This window comes from Sarcophilus harrisii, chromosome 1 (genome assembly GCF_902635505.1).
Source record: "Sarcophilus harrisii chromosome 1, mSarHar1.11, whole genome shotgun sequence".
Classification (NCBI taxonomy): domain Eukaryota; kingdom Metazoa; phylum Chordata; class Mammalia; order Dasyuromorphia; family Dasyuridae; genus Sarcophilus; species Sarcophilus harrisii.
Window position 1 is genome coordinate 239,060,137 of NC_045426.1, and position 23,401 is coordinate 239,083,537.

Consider the following 23,401-nt stretch of genomic DNA (forward strand, 5'->3'; position numbering starts at 1 on the left):
TATCAAATGTATAGTGTATAGAAAATATGCATATTGCTATGACTGAAGACCAATATCTATGTAAGATTTGAGCACACTTAGCATAGGAATGTGGGTGGAATTCTGTTCATAGATTTGACTATGCAGGGTAATATATGTATGGAGAAGCACCTGTTTGTTGCCTATATAAAGCCTAAAGTGTACAGCTGATAGCTTAAAAATATTGTATGAGAGCCATGTTTCAAGTCTAACACTAACCATCTGTTTCTACATTCCAAGATTAACAAATGGTAATGAATGGGAAAATAGTAAAATAAACTTAAAAACAGCTGTGTTTTAGGGAAAAAAATCTATTTATCTGTTTAATTTAGGATATGACAAACTGACTAGAATAATTGAAGTGAAACTGATGAATGGGGGAAAGTGGCTTTGGAGCAATTTGATTTCCACAAAGTAGTTTTAATTCACTGGTTCATTGTAGGATAATAGACTAGAAGTGGAAGGAACCTTTAAAGTCATCTAATCTAACCAGATCACTTTGTAGGTGAGAAAACCTGTAGTTTAAGTAACAGCTTGGCTTTAAGTCAAAGTCCATTCCCTCCCTTCCTCTCTCTCTTCTTCCCTCCCTCCCTCTCTGCCTCCCTTCTTCCTTCCCTCCCCTTCCTTCCTCTCTTTCTCTCTCTCTCTCTCTCTCTCTCTCTCTCTCGCTCTCGCTCTCGCTCTCTCTCGCTCTCATTCTCTTGCTCTGTGTCTCTTTTCCTACAAAGAACATTCTTTGTCATACAATGGAAGGCAAAAATTGCCCTTGCCCTCAAGAAATTCACAGTCTAATGGGAGAAGCAACATGCAAAAAACTAAGTACAAAAAGTTACCACATACCTATGGTTGTAAAGTTCCTTGCCTTTTCCCTTTACTAATCCTTTTGACCCTGATTTATTCTCATAGACCCCCAACTCCCTGTTGGACATTCTTACATTTTCCCTTGTCTTCAATATCACTGTAGCTCCTCTTTTGCTGTCCCAAATTTAAATAAACCTGAACTCAGTTTGAATCTTGCAGCTTCATATAGGAGATTTTCTGCCCGGCCACCCACTTAGAAACTCTTTTTCCTTCTACTTGTTTATAGATTCATGGATGGATGAATAAAGTCTTTAGTCATTGATGTCCAGATTATTGTAGCAAGTTTCTTTTGTAGATAGGAGCAGAAAGATACAAGTAACTCTACTTGTTGATAACTGTTGGTATGCAGTAAAAATATTTAATATTTCATTACAAAGCCATAGACTTTTACAAATATTATCTTTCTCTACTAGAGATAACAAACCAGAATTAAAATAGTATCTCCACTGTCTGTATACTATTGTTGTCTTTGTGGAAACCACTAAATAAATAGATATGTGTGTAGCAATAGTCCTTTGCCTTTGAGAACCTTTTTTCCTAATTGGTGGCTAAAATGTGGTAAATAATTAGAATATATATAAACATATAATAGTACAATATATAAAAGTAGAATAGAACATATAAAAGTACAATAAGGTTCAGAAGAGAAAGAAGTTACTTCTAAGAAAGGAATCAGTAAAAAAATGAAAAGGGTGCCAATTGACTAAAACCTTGAAGGATATATAGTATTAAAAAGTGAGATGAAACTCTTCACACTATGCCTGGCATAAAATAGGAAATATATACTTATTTCCATCTCTCTCTCCTCTTGCCTCCTCCCCAATTTCAATGACTGATAGAAATGAGAAATAGGGTAATAGGCTTATAAATGTAAACCTGGAAGGGATCTTAGAGAGCATTGATTACAACAACCAGATTTATAGATTTTTGTTTATGAAACATCCGTTTTATTGGTTTCATACATAAAAATTAAGATTCCAGATACAGTTTCCTAAACTCTGCTAAAAAAAAAATTGTCAGGGAAAAAATACATTTAAAATCTCCTACTATCCAGGGAAACTGGGTGAAGCATGCTTTGCATTTCAAATACTTTTCAGAATAGTAGAACTCACAAGCATGATATGGAGTAGTAATTGGAGAGTTACTTTTCGAGTAGTTGAGTTAACTGCTAAACATGTAGGCAAAGCCAGTCTAACTTTTTAATACATACTACTTCTTGGGGCGCACAGCCTCCCTTTCTTTGTCTTAAAGAACTGAAAATGCCTTTCATCACTAATTGTACTCATTTTTCCAATCATGATGTCCATCTGAGTAGAGTAGGGTATTTTTTTCCCTCCATTTTTGTGGCCCTAAAAGTTTCAAATTGGAAGTCACTTATTTCACACAATTGTGGGGTGAAAATCTGGGAAGAACCTTAGACTATTCCCCGATTTTAGAGCTCAAGTGACTTGCTCAAGATGATAATAATGGCAAGTGAGTAAAGGATTCTATTTTAGCCTCAGTAGGTCCTGACTCCAAATTCAATGTTCTTTTCACTATTCCATGGCTTGCTAGGAAGAGAACTTGCCTTTTTTAAAAACAAAAACAGAACAAAAGGAATTATTTTCCTTGAAAATAATTCACCATAGCAGCATACTTGCTAAAGGTTGTGAACCAAGGGTTATATCTTTCCATGCTAGTAAAGGGCTTCAGATTTCAGAATCAGCTCTTTCCACTGCACCCTGCTTCCTTCTTGACACTAGAATGATTCTCATGCCTAACATAGCTTGAAATCAAGTAAAAATTCCATGAGGTGAATTAGGTTAATGTTGTTATGACTATTACACCACTAACAAAACTAAGACAAAATAAGATTAAAAAAAAAAGTTTTGTTTTATGTCAAAATAGCACCATTCTGCCTTTAGCCTTGAGGCTAAAAAGGAGAAGCTGTGAATGACTATTTGTCATTTGGAGTCCTAATTTTTTCTGGGCTAGCTGTTCTCTCCATGTACCCATGTCCAAAAAAGCATCTTTTACTTTGGCTTTACTGCCAATGAGTAAGTAGAGTCCTCAAAACCAGTTCTCATACTCCACCCCCTTGAAAGATACAGCAAACCCCACTAAAGCCTTGGCTTTTTTTTTTGTAATTGGCTGAAACCCTTGAGGCTATTTCCTGCACCAAACTTCTCCAGCCACTAACATGGTTGGTTATAAAATGCTTGACTAAACTTTGATATTTTAATATAGTTATTGGGCAGAGGTCATAAAAAGAATGTTGGAAAGTTTCACTAAGATGCATATTTGAGAGCTGCTAACAACAATAATAATGATTAATATTTACATAGTGCTTTAAGATTGCAGAGTACTTATATTCTCTCATTTGTTCTTAAGCTTGGGGACAAGGGGTTACTGATCCTAAATATACCAATATGTTGAGGTTTTTCTTGGATACTGATACTTTCCCTTGGAAACCTTTGGAATACTTGCTAGAGAAATGGACTACTTCTTATAAATGGGTTGTTGAGGGGGTTTAGGGAAAGCAGAAACAAGAAAAGAGAGAGGTGTGTGGGGATAGGGTAAAATAGCAAGTTATAAAAATTAATATCTTTGATTCCACAAGCATTTATTAATCACCTTCCTTTTGCAGGAGGCTTTGCTAGGTGCTAGAGTTGATGTGGGTCTTAAAAGAAGACAAAATAGTTTAGTTCTTATCGTTGAGGAATTTATAAGTTTATAAAGGAGAATACCAATCAATAAGCATTCAGTCAGGATCTGCTACATGCCCTGTATTGTATTAAGCACAAACAAAGACAAAAATGAAACTGACTTCCTGCAAGGTACTTTTTCTGTTGAGGGAAACAACATGCATACATGTGTGTGTGTGGTACATAAATACTAATCAATCTTAATAAGAAGGCATGAACAGCTGGGGTGGCGGGGTAGGGAAAGGCTCCATATATAAGGTAACCTCTGAACAGAATTTTTTGTTTTTGTTTTGTTATACATGTACATTCATTATTTTTAAACATAATCCTTATGAATCATGTTAGGAGAGAAAAATCAGAACAAAAGAGAAAAAACAAAAGAAAAAAAACAAAGAAAAAAGGTGAACATAACATGTTTAATTTACATTCAGTCTTCATAGTTCTCTCTATGGATATGGATGAGGTTTTCCAACCAAAATTTATTGGGATTTCTTTGGCTCACAGAACCACTGAGAAGAACCAAATCTGTCACAGTTGATCCATTGCATAATCTTGCTGTTACTTGTTCTGCTTTTTTCGCCCAGCATTAGTTATTTTTTTTAATTTTATTTTTTATTATAGCTTTTTATATACAAAACATATGCATTGGTAATTTTTCAACACTGACCCTTGCAAAAACTTCTGTTCCAACTTTTCTTCTCCTTCCCCCCACCTTCTCCCCTAGATGGCAGGTAGTCCCATACTTGTTAAATAAGTCAAAGTATATGTTAAATACAATATATGTATATATATTTATGCACAAGAAAGATTGGATTTAGAAAGAAGGTAAAAATAACCTAAGAAGAATAAAACAAAAATGCAAGCAAACAGTAACAGAAAGAGTGGAAATGTTATGTTGTGGCCTATACTCATTTCCCAGTGTTCTTTCTCTAGGTGTAGCTGGTTCTGTTCATTACAGATCAATTGGAACTGATTTGGATCCTCTCATTGTTGAAGTGAGCCATAGTCATCAGAATTGATCCTCATATAGTATTGTTGTTGAAGTGTATAATGATCTCTTGGTACTGCTCATTTCACTTAAAATCAGTTCATGTATGTCTCTCCAAGCCTCTCTGTATTCATCCTGCTGGTCATTTCTTACAAAACAATAATATTCCATAACATTCATATACCATAACTTATTCAGCCATTTTCCAATTGATGGGCATCCATTCAATTTCCAGTTTCTGGCCACTACGAAAAGGGCTGCCACAAACATTTTTGCACATACAGGTCCCTTTCCCTTCTTTAATATCTCTTTGAGATATAAGCCCAGTAGTAACACTGCTGGGTCAAAGGGTACCTAGTATCAGTTCTTGTAAATCTTTCCAGGCCTTTTTTAAAATCAGTTTGTTGAGCAAAATTTTAAAGAAAGAACTAGTGAAATGTGGAAAGATATTTCAGGTACTGGAGCAGTTAATGTCGAGAAGTTTATATTTAATCCTAAAGGTATTAAGGGCCCATAAATGTTTATTGATAGGAAAGCAACTATAGTCAGACTTGCACCATTTCAAAAATTATTTTGGCACCTATTTGGGAGTTAGTCTGAAGAGGGAATAGATTTGAGGTAGAGAGACCAATAGGAGTCTTTTTTTACAATCCCATTGAAAAATAATGAAGAAATTGATAAATGGTCAAAGGATATGAATAGACAATTTTCAGGTGAAGAAATTGAAACCATCTCTGGTCATATGAAAAGGTGCTCTAAATCATTATTGATGAGAGAAATGTAAATTAAGACAGCTCTGAGATATCACTGCACACCTCTCAGATTGGCTAAGATGAGAGGAAAAGATAATGATGAATGTTAGAGGGGATGTGGGAAAACTAGGAATTGTGGACGGAATCCAACCATTCTGGAGAGCAATTTGGAATTATACCCAAAGAGTTATCAAACTGTGCATACCCTTTGACCCAGCAGTGTTTCTACTGGGCTTACATCCCAAAGAGATGTTAAAGGAGGAAAAGGGATCTACATGTGCAAAAATGTTTGTGGCAGCACTTTTTTGTAGTGGCAAGAAACTGGAAATTGAATAGATGCCCCTCAGTCGGAGAATGGTTGAAAAAGTTATGGTATATGAATGCAATGGAATATTATTGTTCTATAAGAAATGATAATTTCAGAGAGGCCTGGAGAGACTTACAGAAACTGATGCTAAGTGAAATGAGCAGAACCAGAAGATCATTTTATACGGCAACAGCAATATTATATGATGATCAATTCTGATGTGTGGGGCTCTCTTTAGCAGTGAGATGATTCAGAGCAGTTCCAATGGTCTTGTGGGCAAAAGAGCCATCTACACCTAGAGAGAGGACTGTGGAAAGTGAATGTGGTTCACAACATAGCATTCTCACTCTTTTTGTTGTTGTTTACTTGTATTTTAGTTTCTTCAATATTTTCTGGTTTGATTTCATTTTTCTTGTACAACAAGATAATTGCATAAATATGTATGCATCTATTGGATTTAACATATATTTCTACTATGTTTAACATATATTGGACTACTTGCCATCTAGGGGAAGGGGAGGGAAATGGAACACAAGGTTTTGCAAGGGCTAATGTTGCAGGATTATCTATGCATATGTTTTGAAAAATTAAAAAAAAACCTTTAATAAAAATAAAAAAGATTTTTAAAAAATAGAAAAATGATGAAGAGTTAGGGATATGAATGTGGAATGATAGGGAGAGAAATTGATGAATAAAAGATGTTCTGGTGGTAGAAATGAAATGATTTAGACACTGGTTGGATAACTAGGATGACAAAGTGAAGAGTCAAGAATAACACCACTGCTATAAATCACTGGTGGCCTCAATAAAAATAGGGAAGATCTTTTAGAGAGAAAAGATGAAGATCCTGTTTTGGACATGATATATTTGAGATGCTTGCAATGCATCCATTTCAATCAGCATGATAGGCAATACAGCAGGAGAGAGGGGAGGGCTGACTATCTTGATTTGGAAGTCATCTGCAGAGAATTTTATCGGAGAGAGGGTACTGAGTCAAGTTTTATTTCCTACTTTCATCAACCATGATTCCCTTTGAAATTAGTGTGGTATATGGAGGTGATATAAATTTGATTTAGTCTTGACTATGGGCTTCACTTTTCTTATCTGTAAAATAAGGAGATTTTACCCCTAAATCTCTGATCCCATGTGCTTAAGATGTTCTTAGGAATGCTGGGCAGACAAATCTGAAACTTCACATTTTGTTCTTGTGTTTTAGAAATTGTGTCACTCCTGTTATGAGTTGCTATTTTTGAACACAACAAATCATTGTCATCTAGACTTCTTTTCAGAGCTAATATTTTCTGATGAATATGACTTAACACTGACCAAGACACATTACGGCATTTAAAATAACAATTGTCCTTGGTCAGCACTGAACCTTGATTCCAGTTGCCCATGTGACACTGAGTGATCAGGTGATAACTAAAAGACTGTTCACTGAACCAATGACAAATGTGTAGAAGCTCATTCACATACAACCAGATGTTATATTAGGAATACTAGAACTGAATTTATATCTAGCCTTCCAAACAGCATATGAATATGAATATTCATCAAGATCCAAGGCTTCTAGCAAGAGTATATGACTAGGAAAGGGAGAGAGTGGAAAAAAGTAGAAATTGTTTAGAGGATTTTCCTGAACATTCCCTACTGGAAAATTGGATCATATATGAATCAACACAGAGATTCATAGGCCCAAGAATGTGAATAAGTAAAAACCTTCTTTAGAATTGTCCACCCTTGGAGGAAAAAAAAAAAACTAAAACTTTTTAGAATATATCATTAAATTTGTTTTTAGTAAATTAATTTTTCATGTGAATTTTGTATGACTAAAATAGGATTCTTATTTAATTTCAGGCAAGTAAAAAAAAAAAAAACTGGCGCTAAAATCAATGTCTTTTGATCCAAATGTGTTAAAATTCTTCTTCCCAAAAGTAGCTAACTTTACATTGTTTTCTTAGATAGTTCTCTAATCATATGTCTGTGATTTTTTGGTCAGTGTCAGTGTTGCACTGATAGAAATAGATAAGCACCTTTACCGATGTGTTAGTAAATAATTTCATGAGTTCATAGCAATTAGAGATGGTCAGTCCTCTTGTCTAAGCTCCTTATTTTACAGATGAAGAAAAATGAGATGTAAAGAGGTTGTGATATGTCCAGGGGCCCGTTTAATTTGCAAAGACAGTACTGGAACCTAGTTCCTCTAATTATCAAAATTTTAAGGAGTTTCAGTCATGGTAGAAAGCACCATTATTCATGCTTCCATAAAGTAATTTATTTATATTAACATCTAAAATGATATCTGCTTGTGCAAAGTGGATGCTCAGTACAATGCTTTAAGGTATTTTCCTCACATCTCTTACTTTAATAGAATTCAAGAGGAATATTTTAAAATTAAAGTACCTCCATAAGGACTCTCCTTCATTGTCTATCATTTGAATTATACTCCATAAGAATCGTATTTCCTTGGTGTTGGCATTCCCTTTGACAATACAGATCACAGCCTCACTTTGTCTTTAGAAAGTGCTTTGTTCTGGGTAATGAGCTTCTCCCAAGCTTAGCTAGTCTTTAGGTTATGAACACAAAGTTCATCACTGACTGGGCTCAAACTCAGAACTTTTTTATCTTATAACTTCACTTGCAGTAACCTTTTGTGTTTTGTTTTGCTGAGGCAATTGGGGTTAAAAGTGACTTGCCCAGGGTCACACAGTTAGGAAGTGCTAAGTGTCTGAGGTCACATTTGAACTCGGGTCCTCCTGACTTCAGGGCTGGTGCTCTATCCACTGTGCTACTTAGCTGCTCCTGCTATAACCTTTAAAGACACTTAATGCTGTCATGAGGCATCCATGTAGAACCTGAATGTGTAACTTTAACAATCAGAGTATTTTGATTCTTTTTACAGCAAACTCTATTGCCTGAAAATAATGATCATTTCCAAATATTTAACCCATTTCTGAATGATGGAAATGAAATTATGAATATAGCAGTCTGCTTTTTCCATAGCTAACATGTATGTCCTAGGTGGAAAATTTTATTCAATGCCAATATTACACGCTACTTTTAAAAACAGAAATAATAGTTAATCATTCACCTAGCCATAAAATGTATTACTACCAGAACTTTGGAAGGATATTACTGGATCCATATGCCTTTGACAGTTGTTGTTTGCCATTTGTCCTTCATTCTGAAGAGGACTATGGTGTTCAGGAAGGTGAGGCTGGAATTGATAGTCTTCCGGTCCAACCCACTCTGAGCCCCAGAAGGTCTCATGTCCAAGGTTACATATCAAGAAAGTAACATATCTGAAATTCAAACCAAGATCTCCCAAGTCTTCGAAAGGACCTTAAGTCCAATGCTTTAAGAAGTCGAGCCATTCTAAAATATGATTTGTCTTCTATCCAAGAGTCTTCTATCCAAAGGAGTTTTTTTCCCCCAACAAAGTACATTCCCTAAATTAGAAGTGGAAATTAGTGATAAAATTAGATTCCTAAAATAGAAATTTACTTTATGGTAATCTTTGCTCCAAAAAAAAAAATCTTGATACTTGTATTATCACTCCAGGTCTATTTCTGGGAGTGCAGAGGTTAGACCCCCAAAATATATTGGGATTTCAGGTCAGTGTCACAAGGTATATCAAAAAAAAAATTGTAGGTTTATACCATCTCCAGTTCAAGAGGTATAGATCTTATAATGCTATTAAGGCAGGCAAAGTCCTAGAGAATTTGTGGCCATAAAGTGGGCAATTCCTAATGAACCTGCAAAGAAGTGGGGTACCAGCAGGTTCTTTTGTGGGAGAAAGTCAACCTCAAGGGTTGACACCATAATTTGGCCTTCCATGGGATATGATATCCTATCAGTGCAAGAGATTGGAAAAAGGAATTCCACCAGAATCCAGCTAAGATAACAAAAGGCCTACTTAAAAACAAAAGGCCCACTTAAGGATGCTTAAGATAGATCTGTCCTCTCTGCTTGGCTTAGACAGTAAAATTTGGGCCCTCTCCTGTTACTGCCTAGTCCTATGATCCACAAAGCTACCTAGGATCTTTTTGTTGAGGTCTCATTCACCCCATCATTTCCATGAAATGGTATGGGATCATTTTATTTTAAATACATTAAAATTTCAAACTTTTGAATTTTTATACGTAAGCATTGACATGTTTTTGTTTCTTAGTAATTTACTTGCATATAAAATTGCACTTCTTAAATGTGTAAAACATTGACTTGAGCTTTCTAGATTTTTGTCCTTTCATGGCCTCTGTACATACTCACCTTATTCCTTTCCGGGGAGCATAGCTTTTATTTCGTAACATTGTTACTTAAGAAAATTGAGCAAGCTATAGAGTAGGACAGATGTGTTTTTTCTCTCTAACTGAAGAACTTTTATTTCATCATACTTTCTCTAAAATATATGTATGTAGCCTTATCTTGTTAGAGTTGCACAATTTTAACAACTAATCATTTTCAAAGGAATACTAAAGAATCAGTAATGGGGACAAGATTAACTTGAAAAAGACCAGAACATGAAATGTATTTGAAGGAATGAGAAGTATTGATTCAAGTATCCAAATGGGAAAAATTATTTGTTTTCCAAACTGTGATAACATGCAAAACTGTTTCCCTGGAGGAATATGCTTATCTGTTTACATATAGGAGAGCAGAAGTGACGATAATTAAATGAGAATGCACATATATAGCTATGCTTGGGTTGTTGAACTTATTCAAAACACAATGCAAATGGGGGTTTTTATCCCCAGATAAATCAGTATTTGCACAAAGCAAAAGTACTATGCCTTAAATATCATAATAGCCCTGGTCAGGCAACTCATAGCAATGATCCCTTATAAGGGGACCAAATAAGAGATAATGGTCTTCACTATAATCCTGTCAGTGGCTTAATAGCAGCATCCTTTATATATAAAAAAGAAAACCCTGGGTATTCACACACAAAAATAAAGTTAAAATGAATGGCTAAATAATATTTGAAATTCTCCTTACATTAAAGTTAAAAAAAAAAAAAAAAAAACCAACTTCTCTTTCTCAGTTGTTCAAATCATTTAAGTAATTGAGTAATGTTAAGTAAGTGGTAACTGAATAATGTTGCTTGGCCAGAAGTGTAGTTTCCTTGTATGCTTTCTCTTCGAGGAAGTAAAACTGCTTCTCCATAGAATTGTGTAAAGCTCTGATAGCTAAGCTTAAATGGAAAAATTAGGCCTGATAAGTAAAGGAGTATGGGGGGGTGGGGAGGGGAGCCTTTTTTGAAAGCCTATCCTTGGAAGAAAGAAGGGAGAAGAAATCTTAAGGAGACATTTTTTCCTTATGATTTCATTTCCATCATAATCATTCCGTAGAATCAATTTCCATCTATAAGATACTGCACTAAAATCTACAATGCCATATTTATAAGCTGGACTTCCTGATTCTCTGTTGTTTAAAAACAGAAATTACAAAAATTGAGCTTTGTGATAATCATATCCTAATGGGAAAGCAGGATTGCATAGCAGTTAGAGGCTTGAAATCAAGAAAAGCTACTTCCATATCCTGTCCCAGACACTTAAAAGTGGTCATGAGCAGGTTATTTAATCTTGTTGAGCCTGCTAGCACATCGTAATATTGGGGACATTAACACATTTTCATGAAATTGTGAAGATTAAAGAGATAATGTTTATCTTGAGGGAGGGAAAAAGATATTTAGTCAGCAAAACTAGTCCCTACTACGTACATATACATGTGTATAAAGACACACACTTATACACATATATCCATGTAGCATTTTGCAAATCTTAAAGGCCTAAATATTAACTATATAAATAAAACATAATTTTCTTCCCAAAGAATAAATACCTTTTGTTATTGGTACCTCTCATCCAAAATGAGGCCATTTAGAGTAGGGGAAGAAGCCTTTTCACAAGGGTAGAAGTCTGTTTCAAATGTTAATTTTGTGTCTTTGGTGCTTAAAAACTTTCTCTTTCCTGGGCCTTACAAATCTGAATTATATACTTTAAATCTATCGGTATTCCTTTCCATGTATATTCAAACTATATTAGATTTTTTTTCTATAAAATGGTTAGAAAGATGACGTGTTAAAGTGCTGTTAGAGATTTTAAGTTACTGAATGAAGCAATATAAGGATATATCTCTCTTCTAGGAGGGAGAATGTGTATTGACTATTAAATATTTATATTGATAATAATGCGGTATAATAGACACTCTGCCCTCAAGTAATTAAATTATAATAGGATCGATGGCAGCATTCATTCATTTTTTAGCTATTTAGGAGGTTTGTGAAGGCATGTGTAGTTGCAAATGGAGGCAGGATGCTTCGTGCATTGATGAGAAGATCAATGGCTCAAAGATACCTTCCTACTTCTTCCCACTTAAAGGCCTTCTAATCCAGTCTCGTAGTTTTCCAATGAGAAAACTGAAGGCCAGGAAAGAATTGGAAGGAAGCTTATAGATTGTCTCATTCTTCATATTGATTTTACAGATGAAGATATTAAGGTATGAATAGACTAATTAGAACCTGAATTAGAACCCAGATCCCAATGGGATCTTGTGGGCAGTAAGACTTATCAAGGTCTTGATCCTTTTCAGTCAGCTTCCCAGAAATTGATCCTTCTAAAAGGAGCAGAATCAAACCATTCCCCACTGCAGATAATATCTCTCATTAAAGACAGCTTAGGACCCAGGAACCTCCCCTTGCATTTAGACTCCATGGCCAAGCTGAGCTCTAAGGACACACACAGATAAGGAACCCTGAAAAACATTAAAGTAGTATTTAAGCTGTTGTGGCAGCTTTCATGATGCAAGAAGGGAAAAGGCAGCAAATGATGGAGTGTGAATTGGATTCTTGATATTCCTGACACCATGATCAATTTACAATTATCTATACAAATATTAAGAGCATTGGGATAATTAATTATCCTAAGTATTAAAGGCTATGACTTGCCTAAAAGTAGGGAGGGTGCAGTGAGATGTCCCAGGTGTCCAGACAGAGAAAAGTACCCTATTTGGGAGAGAATTTATACCCCATATCAGAGTATCCCACCTCTCCTCCACAATGTATATACCCCTATCCCACCCTGAAGAATAGTAGGGCAGTAAAAAGACTATTTTCCCCATCTCTTTTCTTCAGGACTTTGTTTAGTCCTACCATTCTTATTTTGAAAGCTGTATCCTGAAATAATGAACTAGTTGATCCAAACAATGAACACCTTAGAGTTGACTACCCATTATAATTACAATTATAGCCACTAAAATTACTTTTCTGAAGTGCAGGTCTGATCATGCTTTCTCCTCCTCAATAAACTCCAGAGGCTCCCTGGTGTCTTTGGGTCAAATATAAACTTCCACTGATACCTTCAAGCCTGGTCGTTTCCTGCCTTCCCAGTCTTCTTAGGCTTGCCTCTTAGAATGTTGGACTGTAATCACACTGATCTACTCACTCTTCTACACACTGAATGCTCTATTTTTGCTTTCCATGCCTTTACATTGGCTATCTTGGCTGAAATGCCTTCAGTTTCCTTAAAGAAGTAGTTCAAACAAACTGGGACACCAATATATCATTGGTGGAATTGTAAATGGATCCACCAACCATTCTGGAGAGCAATTTGGAACTATGTTCAAAAAATTATCAAACTGTGCATACCCTTTGACCCAATAGTGTTTCTACGGGATTATATCCCAAAGAGATTTTAAAGGAGGGAAAGGGGCCCACATATACAAAAATGTTTGTGGCAGTCCTTTTTGTAGTGGCAAGAAACTGGAAAATGAGTGAAGGCCCATCAATTGGAGAATGGCTGAATAAGTTATGGTATATGAATGTAATAGAATACTATTGTTCTATAAGAAATGATAAGCACAATGATTTTAGACAAATCTGGAGAGACTTACATGAACATGATGCTAAGTGAAATAAGCAGAACCAGGATTTCATAGTACACGGCAATGGCAAGATTATATGATGATCAATTCTGATGGACGTGGCTCTTTTCAACAGCAACAGATTCAGGCCAGTTCTAAGGATCTTGTGATGAAGAGAGCCAACTATACCCAGAGAGAAAACTGTGGGAAATGAATATGGATCACAACATAGCATTTTCACTTTTTTTGTTGTTGTTTGTTTGAATTTTATTTTTTCTCAATTTTTTTTTCTTTTTGATCTGCTTTTTCTTGTGCATCAAGATAATTGTATAAATATGTATGCCTGTATTGGATTTACATATATTTTTTTTTTTACCATTTTTAACTTAACATTTAACATTGCCATCTAGGAGAAGGGATGGGGGGAAGGGAGGAAAATTGGAGCAAGGTTTTGCAAGGGTTAGTGGTGAAAAATTATCCTTGCATATGTTTAGAAAATAAAAAGCTTCAATTAAAAAAAAAAAAAAAGCATTTCAAACATCACCTTTTACATAAGGCCTCTCCTGGCTCCTACCTACCCCACCACTACCAATACACTCTCACCCAAAATAGCTTGTATTAATTTTTTATATGTTATGTATATATATGTTATCTCCTTCTTTAGAACATAAGCCTCTTGAGGGCTGAGACTACTTCCTTTGTCTTTGAATATCATTTTAGCATAATGCTTAGCACTTAGTAAGTGCTAATAAAGGCTTATTGTTTGAGCTAGTGAATGAATGGCTGGACTGCTTTAAGAAGAGGGAAGATTCTCTGGAAGTGTTTACTTAAACATAAAGAACAGCTACTTTCAAAGGTTTTTCTCTCATTTAGCCTCAGCGTGTACATGCATGAAATGTAGACATCATATTTTTCTGATACTAGCAGAAACCATGGCACACTTTTGCAAGGTGGCAATTTTTAAAACACAGAAATTTGGGTTTGAACTTTAACTATTCCCCATTGAATTTGAATTTAATAAACATATTTTAATATAAAAGTAGTATTTCAGCTTTTAAAAGTGTGGTATAGTCTAATTAAGTGAAATAGCCAATCTATGGGATATTAAGTTCTAATTTCCTCAGTTTCTTTTTTTTTTAAATTGCAACTTACATTAATGAAATTTTGCAAAAAATTTCTTGAAAACATTCAAGAAGATTAACTGATTTTTTTTTTTAAATCATGAACCTTTTGGAGATGTTAGATTAATCTCAACTAACCTTCAAACATTAAAATTTGGAACAAATCACATATCCTTATAGTATCATTGGATAATTTTTGGCCCTGACTATCTCTGGAAACCCAGTGTAGGACTCTAAAGAAGAGCTTAAACTTTTTTCGTTAATGACCCTTTTTTGGTCAAGAAATTTTTAAATGATCCTGGATATATAGATATATAAAATTAGCATACAAATCAAGCATTTACTGATGATAATCATACTTTCGTGATTCCACATCTAGTTATGTGACCTCATATGGGGTTCTGACTCTCAGTTTGAGAAGCTTTGCTCTTAAGTAAAACCTAGGATGTATACTATTTGTAAAAGGATTAAAGTGGCCATGAGACTATAAAAAAATCACAAGACTTGGAAGATACTTTTGAGCTAATTTATTACAGACTATGCCTGAACAAGAAACATTTCTCATCACAGAATTAAAGTGTATGTAAATTGTTTTGTTTTGTTTTGTTAGTCCTACATTTTGTTTTGTTTTGAAAAGATTGGGAATGGAACATAGTTTAGATACAGAAGATAAAAAATTGACCACATGATTTAAGATATTACAAAGAAGGACTTGACTGAGAACTGTAATTGAAATCTTTATTATATCTTTTCCTGTCTTCAGTGCTTTCATGTAGCAGTTTCCATTACTGAGATGGTTTGGTTTTAGTTTTTATTCTTAAAGAGCTCCAAATTCTGTGCTCTTTCACCTTAGTATCCTAGACACTTCTTTTTTTCATAGGGGCATTTTGAATGACACACTCATTTCAATAGAAAAATCCACTGTCAGGACAAACCAACCTACCCTGATCATCTTAGACCTTCTGGTAAATTTATTTTCAGAATCATAATGAAACTTGAAACTATTAGCCGTTGTCATAATTCTTTCATTTTTTATCTTAATTTTTAAATTCAATTTCTTCTTTTGCTCTTTTATTTCATGAAAGAAGCTTGTTTTACCATGTCCTAGAAGTGTTTTTTTTAAGTCTTTGTGCAAGTATTTGATATTCCTGAAGTACTTTCTAGTCATATGCTTTTAATGTTAGATCTCTTATACATAGATGAAGAAAATGGGGTAACCCAGAGTAAAATGGTTAGGTCTGCAAAAAAATTGCATCTTCCTGTCTGTAATTTCTCCTTTTTTGTAGTGGTTTCCCCTTCAAGACAGTCAGTCCCTCTTCCCCTCTTTGGAACATAGTATATTCTTATTTCATAAGCAACTACCATTTTCAAAGCACAAAAGATCCTGTTAACTTCACTTACACTTTTTTTTATTATAATTTTTTATTGACAAAACATATACTTGGGTAATTTTTCAACATTGACCTTGGAAAACCTTCTGTTCCAACTTTTCCCCTCCTCCCCACCCCACCCCTAGATGGCAGGTAGTCCAATACATGTTAAATATGTTAAAGTATATGTTAAATACAATGTATATATACATATTTATACAGTTATCATGCTGCACAAGAAAAATCAGATTTAGAAATAAGGTAAAAATAACCCGAGAAGGAAACAAAAAGGCAAACAGACAATAATAGAAAGAATGTAAATGCTATGTTGTGGTCCACACTCATTTCCCAGTGTTCTTTCCCTGGATGTAGCTGATTCTGTTCATTACTGATCAATTGGAACTGATTTGGATCCTCTCATTGTTGAAGAGAGCCACGTCCATCAGAGTTGATCATCATATAGTATTGTTGTTAAAGTGTATAATGATCTCTCCTGGTTCTGCTTATTTCACTTAGCATCAGTTCATGTAAATCTCTTCAGGCCTCTGTGAAATCATCCTGCTGGTGGTCATTTCTTATAGAACAATAATATTCTATAACATTCATATACCACAATTTAGTCGGCCATTCTCCAATTGATGAGCATACATTCAATGTCCAGTTTCTAGCCATTACAAAAAGAGCTGCCACAAACATTTTTGCACATATAGGTCCCTTTCCCTTCTTTAAGATCTCTTTGGGATATAAGCCCAGTAGTAGTACTGCTGGAGCAAAGGGGTATGCAGTTTGATAACTTTTTGAGCATAGTTCTAAATTGCTCTCCAGAATGGTTGGAATCGCTCACAATTCCACCAACAATGTAGCAGTGTCCCAATTTTCCCACATTCCCTCCAACATTCATCATTATTTTTTCCTGTCATCTTAGTGAATCTGAGAGGTGTGTAGTAGTATCTCAGTTGTCTTAATTTGCATTTCTCTGATCAATAATGATTTGGAGCACCTTTTCATATGACCAGAAATAGTTTCGTTTTCTTTATCTGGAAATTGTTCATATCCTTTGACCATTTATCAATTGGAAAATGGCTTGATTTCTTATAAATTAGAGTCAATTCTCTATATATTTTGTAAATGAGGCCTTTATCAGAACCTTTAACTGTAAAAAATGTTTTCCCAATTCATTGTTTCCCTTTTAATCTTGTCTATATTAGTTTTTTTTGTATAAAAACTTTTTAACTTGATATAATCAAAATTTTCTATTTTGTGATCAATAATGATCTCTAGTTCTTCTTTGGTCACAAATTCCTTCCTCCTCCACAGGTCTGGGAGGTAAACTATCCTATGCTCTTCCAATTTGTTTATAATCTCATTCTTTATGCCTAGATCATGAACCCATTTTGACCTTATCTTGGTGTACGGTGTTAAGTGTGGGTCAATGCCTAGTTTCTGCCATACTAATTTCCAATTTTCCCAGCAGTTTTTGTCAGTGAATTCTTATCCCAAACTTCACTTACACTTTTAAACTCTTTTTTAAATGACAACTTCTTAATTAGTTTGAAGAAATCATGCAGAAAGATAGTATAAGGAGGAAACATGCACAGTAGAGATTGAAAAAATAATATTACATTTTGTTCATAAGGATATTATTGATTTTCAGATTATAAATAGCTATTCCTGCAATTAATAAAACCCAAATTCATTAAAAAGTATTACTAGATTTATAGTACCTTTTTGTCTTTTTTTCCTTATCAATAAATAATAATAATATGACAACTCTTTTGGGGACAGTGCATTGAAATTTTAAAAAATTAATTTATTTTTAACACACATAGCTTTATGAATTGCATTGAGAGAGAAAAACTAGTACAGAATGGGAAAAAAAAAAACTACGGAAGAAATTTTTTTAAAAAGTGGAAAAAAGTGAATATAGCATGTGTTGATTTACATTCATTCTCCATAGTTCTTTTTCTGGATTCAGATGACATTTTTGTCTATGGGGATTGCTTTAGATCACTGAACAACTGAGAAGAACCAAGTATTTCATAATTGATCATCACACATTCTTGCTGCTGTTGTGAATAATGTAATCCTGGTTCTGCTTGTTTCACTTAGCATTAACAGTTGTGTAAATTTTTCTAGACTTTTTTTAAAAGCAGCTTGTTCATCATATTTTAAGGAACAATATTTATATTCCATTACTTTCAAATACCCCAACTTTTCAGCCATTCCCTAATTGATGGGTACCTACTCATTTTCCAATTCTTTGCTACCACAAAAAGAGCTGCTACATTTTTTGCATATGTGGGTCCTTTTCCCTCCTTTATGTTTTCCTTGGGATACAGCACTGCTGGGTCAAAAGGTATGCACAGTTTTATAGCCCTTTGGGCATAATTCCAAATTGCTCTCCAGAATGGTTGGATCATTTCACACCACCACCAACAATGCATTAGTGTCCCACTTTTCCCACATTCCCTCCAAAATTTATCATTATCTTTTCCTGTCATCTTAGCCAGTCTCAGAAGTGTAGAGTGATCATTTTGAAATTCTTGATAGCAATGGGTAACTCCATCCAGCTGTTGACATTATGACAGTAGGGGTCATACATAGACCTGATCTTGCTCTCCCTTTATGTAGAGTCAAGATATAGAAAGGCTCGTATTGGCCATACCCTTTTAAAGAGACCTCTTAACAAACCATGCCTTTCAGTCCCAGAGGGCCATCCTCAGAGGCATTTGAGGCCACTGAGAATATTTGTTTGCATTTGCTTCTACCCAAAGGCAGTGTAAGATGAAGGGAATGTCCCTCTTCCTTTCCATACTTCATGACAAGAAGCTGAGCTGCTCAACATTAGGAAACCCTACAGTATCCAGCAAGGAGCAGTGATTTGAGATAGAGAAAAGCAGATTCAACAAGGAAATAGCTTTTAAAAGTGTGATCCCTAGCAGCAAGGAAAAGAATAAATCATGTCTTCAAAGAATTAATCATGGCACTTGGGAGTTTGTAAGATAGTGTACCCTAAGCTTATATGTGCTGTTCTTGCTATATATGCCATCATAGTCAATGTTCCTTTGAGCTACCTTTTAAAGATGAGCAAACTGGTGTGAGCTTGTGATCTATAATTTTAAGAGTGTACCTTTTAATCATGGAGTAGTATTCATCCCAACCAGGAAACTTGTGTGAGTGCCTAGTTGGAAGTAGCCCTAGGGTTATTGCTGGAAGTTTTATGGAGATTAGTCAGGCTCATCAGAGGATAGAATTGGGTACCTAAATCAGGCCCTTCCTTTTAACTTCTTTTATCCTTTGTCCTCAAGATTTCCATATTCCTGAGTCCAAAAGCATATTTTCATTGCTTTCTTCCCTTACATGAGAAATCTGCCAACTTTCATCCTTCTCCATTTCTCCTTTAGAGCATGGAGATCATGCTTTTTCCTCCTGGCAGGCAATTTACAGCTTAGAGTTTACCTGTCATATTCCCTCCAGCAACTAGTTTGTCTCAGGAACTGTGAGCAGCACCCCACGTGAGGTATATTGGAAGAGAACCTATGTGATAATGAGGAAGAAGAACATTATTGTTTATAAACTGCTTTCCTCAGTTTAACTGACTAAAGGAGCAATCTTGTGACGTAAATAATTCAAATTTTACCTCATTGTACAGATGAGCTAGTTCCTTTTAGTTACATGGTTCACTACTACTCAAACCCAATTCTAATACTTTTTTTGGCCACCCATTAGTCTTAAAATATGGCGGTGGATAAAAGGAAAGTCAGGAAACCTTTTAGTGAGAAGTTAAAACTGGATGTTGGTGATGATAATTTCAAGGTATCAAAGACCTATATGAAATAATGCAGACTGGAAAAAATAAACCAACTCAGAATGAAAAGTCTATGTATGACTACAACTGTGCTTAATAGTCACACATGAAATCAGAAGAGGTAATAATGTGATATGTATAGCTTATCAATGGTGTCTGTTTATTTATTTACTTTATCATAAATATGATTAGCCATTATTTTTTAGAAAGCTGAGAATCCTTAGAATTAAAAATGCAGGAAGGAAGACTGTAGCCTTAAACTAGCAAATAATCACTATATAGCAAAAATAAAATGTTAGAAGTAGGATGAAGTATAGATAACATCCAGACTAGTTTGTCTTTTTATAAGGGAGCAGATAGATCCAAAGATGAGCATTCATTCAACATTTTTTTTTTAGTACCTAGTGTATGAGAGAAATAAAAAGATGAATCAGATACATCCTCTCTTCAAGGAGCTGGCGATCTAGTAGGAAAATTAAGACATGTACATGAATAACTGTAATACAAAATTATACTGGGTAAATATTATAGAAGGACAAAGAGAGCTTTGTGGGAATTTAGAAGAAAAAGAAATTCCTTCTGGTTGTCAAGATCATATTTCATTTTATGGAGGTGGTATTTGGCCTAGATTTTGAAAAAATTATACTATTTTGACATGAAGAGAGGAGTAAAGGAAGGCATCCCATGTGGAAGGACTAACATCATAAAAGCATGAAATGGAAAAGAATTGGACACACCTGGAAAATGGTGACTAGCCCAATTTGGCTGGATTATTATCTATTACTGATATCCATTATAATATCATCAAGGGGGATAAAAGAGATTCTGAACCTCAGATTAGTAAACTTAAAAAAAATTTTCATCACTATATTTCAGTAAAATTGGTTTCCTTTGTAATCTTATTTGTTTTATTCTATATATTTATTCTATGTACTTTTCTGATGATGAGATTTATAGAACTTCCAAAATCTGGTGAAAAAAAAGTTTAGGAATTATTGGCCTAATAAATTGTTAGGATTAAATGATAAAGATCCTTAGATGCTAGACTAAGGAATTTTAACTGTGTATATTTTACTTTACCTTGCTTTTTAACCGATATTAATATCAGTTGAAGGGAAGACAACCCCAGATAACTAAGGCAAAAACACATAAAGAAGCAATTTTAAATACATATTTTGTTATACATTTTCTCTCTTCATATTTACTAACTTCTTCCCCTCCTCTTTTTTTTTTTTTTTCTAATAGTGGCTACAGATGTCTTTAATTCAAAAAACCTGGCCGTACAGGCCCAAAAGAAGATCCTTGGGAAAATGGTATCCAAATCCATAGCAACAACCTTGATTGATGATACAAGCAGTGATGTTTTAGATGAACTCTATAGAGTGACAAAGGAATACACTCATAACAAGAAGGAGGCTGAAAAGATCATCAAAAACCTAATCAAAACTGTCATCAAGCTGGCCATCCTATACAGGAATAATCAATTTAACCAAGATGAACTAGCATTAATGGAGAAGTTCAAGAAGAAAGTTCATCAGCTTGCAATGACTGTGGTCAGTTTCTATCAGGTTGATTACACCTTTGACCGGAATGTATTGTCCAGACTATTGAATGAATGTAGAGAGATGCTACATCAGATCATTCAGCGCCATCTAACTGCCAAATCCCATGGACGGGTTAACAATGTCTTTGACCACTTTTCAGATTGTGAATTCTTGGCTGCTTTGTACAATCCCTTTGGAACCTATAAGCCCCACTTACAAAAACTCTGTGAAGGCATCAACAAAATGCTGGATGAAGGGAATATATGAGCACCTGGATTACAGTTGTGACTGCTAACATTTCTTATAAATGGAGCACTGCTGATTTATGAAGGAAAAAAAATTAAAACCAAGGGTTTTGGAGTTTTTTGAAGATTACAGATACTTCAAAAAGACTTTGCCAAATCAGTTCTTTGATCATGAGCCATCTTATTCCCAAACCACCAACAATAAACATCACGTGAGAGATGTAGAACTTGATTTTTATTTGAAAAGGAGCATATTGCCAAAATATGTGGCTAAAAGCTATCAAACAGTTAACATATCATGAAAGTTATGTTTAATAAACAATGTATTTAATCGCCTCCTGTAAGAACTTTTTAAAGGGAGGTCTTCACGGTGATGGCACATCCTATTACATCTAATGTATATAAAGTTATATTTTTTTCACTAATTTTCCTTCTTGATATGTGTTTGCTTAAGACAAAACGAAACAAAAAATTTCCTTTTGATGCCAATGCTACTTTAGAAACAACTTGAATTTTCTAGTTCTATCCTCAATGCTTGTGCAAAGTTTTCATGTATGGTGTTAAGATCCAGTTCAAGCCAAATCTGTTACCATGGGAATTTTACTCTGATTTTCATGAGCTCAGAAGTAAAGTTTTACCCTTGGAGGAACAGGAAATTACATATTTAAAAGAATTCATAATATAATATGCTTAAAATATGAATCAGGTATGGTTAAAATATATGCCTCTTGCATAGTCTTGCTCTTTAGTGATAATGGTGACATCTAGGTTTCCAAAATGTAATGGGGCAGTGTTCATCTTGAGTATTTGTTAGTACATCATGGACCATAACCTTCATGTTTTGAATGTGTGTTAAATGTGGGCATGACATAAATTTCAAAATTAAGAGAAAGAAGAATGACAATCTGGAATGTTATTAATATGGGACTGTCAAAAGTAAATGAACAATTTCTCTAATAAACAGAACTGATCTATGCAACAAAATAGAAGCCAGCAGAAATGTATGGCTGGTTTAAAAAGGAAAACAAAGAACTTCCCATAGAGCAAATAGATAAAAAAAGAATGGATTTCAAATATTTGAGAAATTTTGTTGTGAATACATAGGATATTACATTTTTATTTAATTACCAAAGTTGTTTATATTTTGTTTGATATTTTGATGAGTAAACCAAAGAATGATTGCAATCAAAGTCATGTGTGCATGTCTTATTTTTGTATAATATGTTTACTTGGAAGTAAAAGTTTCCGTTCATTTTTGAACCAGGGTGTTAGAGAGAGATTGAAATTAATCCCACCACCAGCAACAAGCATTCTGGCATGTTCTCCTGTGTGCATGGCCATTAACTCTGTTGCCCTATATTCTGCCCACATTCTTGCAGTGTTGAAATAAAAATAGCACCATACAGAATAGAGTTGGAAAGTCCCCTAGACTAACAGGAGGCTAATTGTGTTCTCTTCTTTTTCTTTAAATGAGGAAACTGGGTCCCAAAGTTAAGTGGTTTTTTAAGGTCACAGAGAAAGTAAGGGAATAGAAACAGGATTTGAACCCAAGTTTGCTGACTGCATCCTAATGTGTTATTTCTACAGAAAAGGCTAACAATTTAAAATTTCTAAAAGATTTAAATCTTCCTGTTTTCACTGTCCTTCACCTGCTCCAGCTAGCATCTGGTGAGAGCATATAGCAGTTATTATTTAGTTTTCCTTGTACTTGCTGTCTAGGGATACAGGGCAAAGTAGGAGTCTGAACATTTATTTTCCTAAATACTTGACAGACAAAATTTGGGTTAATTACTCCTCAGATTCTTTTCACATCTGTTATTTCACAATAATATAGCACCTATCA

The 23,401-nt window shown here is 34.6% G+C and overlaps 1 protein-coding gene across 3 annotated transcripts in view; it reads left to right on the top strand.

Moving 5' to 3' along the window:
* TNFAIP8 (TNF alpha induced protein 8) overlaps positions 1–22,748 on the top strand; it is a 124,627-nt gene extending 101,879 nt beyond the window's left edge. For all 3 annotated transcript variants that reach the window (XM_031938866.1, XM_012544042.3, XM_012544041.3), the window contains exon 2: positions 21,015–22,748. In XM_031938866.1, coding sequence (XP_031794726.1) covers positions 21,015–21,580 — 566 coding nt within the window. In that variant the 3' untranslated portion in view covers positions 21,581–22,748. The remainder of the gene's footprint in view (positions 1–21,014) is intronic.
* The last annotated feature ends 653 nt before the right edge of the window (positions 22,749–23,401 follow it).